A 6,063-nucleotide genomic window follows, 5' to 3' on the forward strand; every position below is an offset into this window, starting at 1 on the left:
ATTGTCAAAGCTGCCGAAGGCACACAGCTACCAAAAGATACTCCCAGAAGAAAAGTGGTCGATCGGCATTAGTGCTGCTTTCTGTGTGTGTGTCAAACATTTGGCTAGAGTCATTAGACCCCTGGCAAGTGGTTATTAGCTGCTGATTGCTGACATCCCCCACCCATCATGGAAGCTGCATCGGACGATACAAATGACGGAGCGAGTTTGACTGAAGCCCGTTCCAGTTGCCCTTCACTGGCAGGAGGGAGAAGTGAAGAATGCGTCAATATTGAGTCCAAATGAAATACTGTACCCTGCCCTTGCAGAGGGTATTACGAGCATGTGGTTGGCCCAGTGCTTGCCACGATCTGCAGGGGTTGCTCAGCCCCAAAGCAATCGCATTATTGTTGTCTGCTCTTCTGGCTCTTTGGGAAGCGCTAATTGCTTTGTGATGACAGCAGCACGGCCTGCAGCTGTGAGCTCTGCTGGCGCTGCTGGCTCTGATCTGGCAGGGGGGCCAGCGTGTTTGTATTGTCGGCAAATTAAGCAGTTTTAATTACAATCAGGCAACCGTGAAGGGGAGAGCTCGTAAACAATAGGCCGGCCGGCCGTCCGCCAACGGACACACTCAATAAACTCTTTTCCGCACACTCCAAAGGGACGAAACACACTTTAATATCAGCGAAAGAGCAACAAAGACTGCAACAGCCACACACACTGCAATCTACAGTGAAGCCTTGTGACTGGGTGACTGCTGCACAGTCAGGCCTTGCGTGGGAACAACCTAAAACTGCGCTTTCCTCGCCCAACTGAAAACTACAAAACATATTCAAGTTTTTCGCCAGCTTTCGGACAATTAAATTCACATTCAAGTTCGCCGAAAAGATGTTAAGTTTATGGCCGATTTTCATTGCAAAAATGCGAATATATGGCATAAATATGCCTTCTCTTTGTGGGCCAACTTAATTATAGCAGCTTCATTCTGTTCCATTGATGTTGTTAATTGCCTGTCCACCGATTCGATTTCGCTCGAATCAATTTACCCACGTCAAAAAGCTGGAGCTGGTGGCAGTGTCAAGTCAACAATCAATATTTAACGAAGGCAAATTGATAGATTGTTGCGATGGAACCATACACATCCATATCATACATATATCATACCAAATACATCATTTCAGCTCTCATGTCAACCGTTTAAGGAGTCTCCCAAGGAAGCTTTTGCACGCAATAATCACATGTCGGCAAACTGGAGAGGGAAACTGAAGACAGAGGCAGAGACAGAGACTGCGACTGCGACAGAGACCTTCGTCGTGTTGCGAATGCTAAATGGCTGTTTAATGGGCTCCTAAAAACAGAAACAATCGAAAACCGATTGAACAAAGCAATAAAATCCATTAAAAAGTACATTAACAGCACTCGGGACATGGACATGGACATGGACATGAGCTCTCCAATGAGCTATTCCCCTGATTATGCAGCTCCAGCCGAAAGTGAATATTTACAAAACATTTGACCCGAGCAAAAAGCTATGCTACACGGTACAGTACAGTACATATGTCTATGTCTAGATGTAAGGCAATTAAACTAACATTTGGGAGGCTTAATGGGGTAAACAAAGTGGCCGACCCAATGCAAGCGCCATCGAAACAACCAGCAACAAATAATCATTTGAATGGCGGCGCTAATTGCAAACAATGGCCAAGAGGCTTAGTGCTAATCGGCCAGGAGCCCCACCAGGCTCTATCACAATAAATAAGAGTGTTCAGCGCATCCATTCGTTGTGGAACTCCTCCACTTTGCATTGGCCACAATGCGGACACATTCCATTCGCCTGGGAAGCCTGGGAAACTTTTCTGCAGCACGCCATAATCGGAACGGCCATAATCGCCATTCACAAAAGCCAAAAGGATTTGGCCACATTTGGGCATTCGCCAACAGGGTTTTCCACGCTCTCGCACTTCGCATTTCGAGGGGATTACGAGTGCTCGCTCCGTGCTGCAGTTGCACCACAAACGAGTGAGTCTCTTCTGCCACCAAATGAGCCCCCCCCTAGGGAGTGTTTCCATCCTGCTTTAGCGCAATACCAAGAAAAAGCCATGTGATATCGGGGCTGTTTGTCCAACGTGAAATTTATAATTTTAATTTATTTGTTTAAACTCATTTTGTCCTGGAGTCTTCCAGCATGCAAGCTCATTGCCTGCCTGGGTGTCTGCTTGAAGGGCGTGATCGCTTTTTGAGAGGGTTCTGAAACATATCTGAAGTGTCCCCTGATTACGCAGATACTCCACACAGTTCGAGTATTACTGGGGCCAACTTGCCCTTTGCTCCATTGGTTCTATTGCAGGCAATGGTTGAGTGTCTGTTCGTCGGAGCCCTGCCGCGGATCCTATTCAAGATGAGGTGCTTGGCTTTGGCCCAGACGGCGGGGGCTGGCACTCGCCAGGGCACGTGGTCCTAACTTCGAAGGACTTGTAGGAGCACTCCTGGATGGCCGTTAGGTTCTTGATGACAAACTCCTTGACGGCGGCCACATACTCGGCGACCGAGAGGATGACCTGCTTGAAGGTCTCAATCACAAGCTGAGGCCCCTGCAGCTGCCCTCGGAAGCAGTTCTCCGACACGTGCACAATGTAGCCGCGTAGTCCCAGGATCTGGGCCTGTGCGGCAGCAAATAGCTCGAACGCCTCCTTGGGGATTTTCCCCCTGATCTCAAAGTCGCACGACACGATGACCACGCCCCTGTTCTCCTCCTTAGCTTCGGACATCTCGAGCAATAATTTAGAAATATTTACAATTTCGAATTTCGAATAAAAGTAGAACAGTGTCTGATGCTCACGGCAAAGCTCCGAAATGATTGATGTCAGAGCAGGGCTAGCCGAAGCGCCTACTGCGCTGCCAACTGAACAATTAATGTCGGACTCTAGGAGAAATACGTTTGAGGCAATCCCCCCATCTGTTCGGGGCTATCCTGGTGGCACGGTGCGCGGTCCGTGCTCATTGCCCAATTCCGTGCCAAATCAATTTGGCTTACACTCGGAGCGTGCTGTCTCCTCCTGCCACCCTCCTGCCCACACCCAGGCACACACCAGGCATAGTCTCTCTGTGGCAGCATTGTTATACCACACACAACACACAGATATCGCCATAGGCTGGGTAAACTTTTTGTGTGTGCAACGGAAAGACACAAAGTTGAGTGCGCTGCGTGGCAGGTTGATGGCAGGAGCTGCAGAGGATGGAAGGTGTTGGGACTGGCGCACGGAAGGGGGCGGAAAGTTGTTCCAAATTTGTCGTAAATATTAAAATTTTCATACGTTTATGCAAATTCACTTTCGACAACTTTACTTCCTGTCGCCATCGCTGCCATCGCTGCCATCCCTGCCTTCCACGAGCTCGTACCTTTGCCAGCTTCCGTAACGATGCAGCACTCCGCCTTCCCCTCCGTACCGTTTCGTTTCGTTTCGCATCGCTACGCCTCGACTCGTCTGCTCCACTTCCAGTTCCTGTTCAGGGCGGGAGCCTCAAATGGCTTTTGCGAGAGTGGAAGAGCGGGAGAGTGGGGAGTGGGGAGTGGTGCTGGTGGAAAATGAGTTGTCGCTTGCTTTATGGGAAAATGAACATTTATTAAGTTGAAATTACATTACAAATAATTTTCATATTATTGTAATGCACAAAGCGAGAGGCAGACAGACACTCGCCTATGAGGATGGATGCTGTGCGTGATATGTGATGGGTGGTGGGTGCTGGGTGATGTGGCAAGTAATACCCTTGTAATATTTATGTTAATGTGTAACTGTTGCCACTGTCTGAGGTCTGCGGTCTGAGGTCTGAGCTCTCAGGTTTGAGGCTTGGGGTTTCTGACGGCTGCCAGTCAGTCTCAGCCTCAGCCTCAGTCTCAGCCTCAGCCTCAGTCCGGCACTTGCTGACTTCAGTTCATTTGCATAAAATGTCTTAATAAAGATTCTGATTCGATTCCTTGCCCGTGTGTGCGTGTGTGAGTGCCTTCGGCAAGGCCTAAGCAAATGGAATAATTGGCTTTTATCGCGTCCAATTTGTCGCCGCTTCCAGCACAATTTCATACGAGAAGAGTGTCCTCCCGAAAAATGGTAACACAATCAATTGTTCAGGCCCGAAATATATCAAAAGACTAATCAGAACAGCAGCATGTAGTGGCAAACATAATTCCATAAAATCCCAGTACTCTCCCAGTCTCACCCCTTCCCTTCCCTTCCCTTCCCTTCCCATCCCTTCCTTTCCCATGTATCATGACATTATACCAGGGCTCGGCACCCATACAGTGCAGTACGCTTGTGTGTGTAGCTAAAACACGAAGATGCCTACGCCGAAACCGGTTTCTTACTTTACACTGGGCGAAACAAGCTGCAATTATTTCGTGTTGAAACTTTCAAGAGAAACACAAATTTTAAGCAAAACAATAAAAATTTTAAAGAATATATGACAAAAATGAATACAATTATTAAACACAACTGCACGTAACATAATCGCGTATTATGCATTGCGCATTGTCATCTATAATTTGGAAAAATAAAAAGTTTTGTTGTTACTTCTCATTGAGCATGTTTTCTTACAGTGTGGCATTCAATAGTTGCGTAGCGTGATCTTGCTTTGTCGACGGCTGATCAGCAACTGATGCCATTTTCGTTCTGTATCTGGTGTGAAAACGAGACAAAAAGTGCCGAAGTCGCATTGCCGAAGCCATACGAAGCTCTGCTGCTTTTTTATGCTGTCGGTGTACCGGCAGCGCAGCAGCAGCGCAATTTTACGCACCCCAGGGATAGGGCCGTGCCGAGCCCTGCATTATACACATGTTTCTGTGTGTATGTGGCTCCGTGGCTCCGTGGCCTTCCCCGGAGTGCAGTTCATTATGATTCCCTGCCACAAATGAGCACCAAAAAATTAAATTGCAGTTTTGGTTACGACTGTGGAGCTATGCTTCGCGGATAATTTACTGCACAGTCAACCGGTGGACACATTGTCCTGCGCAGCATTCGAGTAATTTCACCTTTTTCCCATTTCCCATTTCCCGTTGTTTTCCTTTTATTTCGCATGGCAAATTCTGGTCGATGCAAACATTTCCAATTACCGAACATTACTGCCGCCCCGATTTAAGGCACAAATATTTATTGCCAAGTTATGTTCTGCACTTTTCGGTTACACACACACACACACACACACACACACACACACACACACACATGTGTGGGCAATTAAAGCTTATTGTTGACTTTCTGCACTGGTGGCTCCAAAAATTGTCGTGTGGGTGGAATGAACGCCGATGCAAAGGCGTTTCGGGGCGCCGCAACACTGCACCTCTTCTGTCTGCACTGTCCTTCCCTGCTGCTGGTTCTCTATCCGTGTCTTTGTCTTCATTGTGGTGAGTATACCCTTGCAGAGGCATTCCAAGCAAGGCAGAACTGTCTCTTGCTCAAGCAAATATTTACTCTAATATGTGTCTGAGTGAGACACTCGTGGGGACTATGTTTATATCGATGTGTGGAAGTATCTGACGAATAGTTGAGCCAAAGTTGAGCTTCCTCTCAGTGAAATAATTGCTCTGGCGGAGTATGTGCGGCTTCGGTGAGTGGAGATTTTTGATGCGCCGCTCCTGCTTGCTGGCCAGTTGGTTCAGCTGCCTGCGTGTGGCACTGCAAAGGTTGCCGGACAAGCGCTGCATACGAAATGCGTTGCAGCCGTGGCTAAGGGCTAAGGGCTATCGGGCAGGCGGTTGGTTGTGGTTTTTGTTTTGTTTTGGGGTGCCTGGCCAAGCGGATGGTCGTTGTTACTACTACTGTTTCTACTACTCTGGCATTTCGCTCACGTAACATTCGTATAACTTTCCATGTATCTGCATTCGCACCTAGCCCTCTGCTAACCCCTGCCTGCCAGCCCGCTCCATTCATCTCACCACCTTTGGGGCACCACGCACAGAAGTATCTGTGGTGCAGTACTATTAGGGCGGCCATTGTTTGCCAGTTAGCCGTGAGTACCTCAGATTGGGATCAGAAGGGAAGGGTGGGAGTGCATGCTGCTGCTGTCAACTTATCTCATTACAAACGATACTTC

At 48.1% G+C, this 6,063-nt stretch overlaps 1 protein-coding gene across 1 annotated transcript; it reads right to left on the bottom strand.

The window, feature by feature from the left end:
* Positions 1-2,258: 2,258 nt before the first annotated feature.
* LOC117893685 (acylphosphatase-1-like) lies at positions 2,259-2,821 on the bottom strand. The gene has a single exon (XM_034800377.1). It carries the CDS (start codon positions 2,745-2,747, stop codon positions 2,373-2,375), a length of 375 nt encoding a protein of 124 aa, XP_034656268.1. The 5' UTR covers positions 2,748-2,821; the 3' UTR covers positions 2,259-2,372.
* Positions 2,822-6,063: the final 3,242 nt, after the last annotated feature.

This window comes from Drosophila subobscura, chromosome A, assembly GCF_008121235.1.
Source record: "Drosophila subobscura isolate 14011-0131.10 chromosome A, UCBerk_Dsub_1.0, whole genome shotgun sequence".
In the NCBI taxonomy this organism is placed as follows: domain Eukaryota; kingdom Metazoa; phylum Arthropoda; class Insecta; order Diptera; family Drosophilidae; genus Drosophila; species Drosophila subobscura.

Bases quoted from the DNA above. Each gene is read 5' to 3' on its own strand.
- LOC117893685 (XM_034800377.1), bottom strand. From the start codon at position 2,747: ATGTCCGAAGCTAAGGAGGAGAACAGGGGCGTGGTCATCGTGTCGTGC.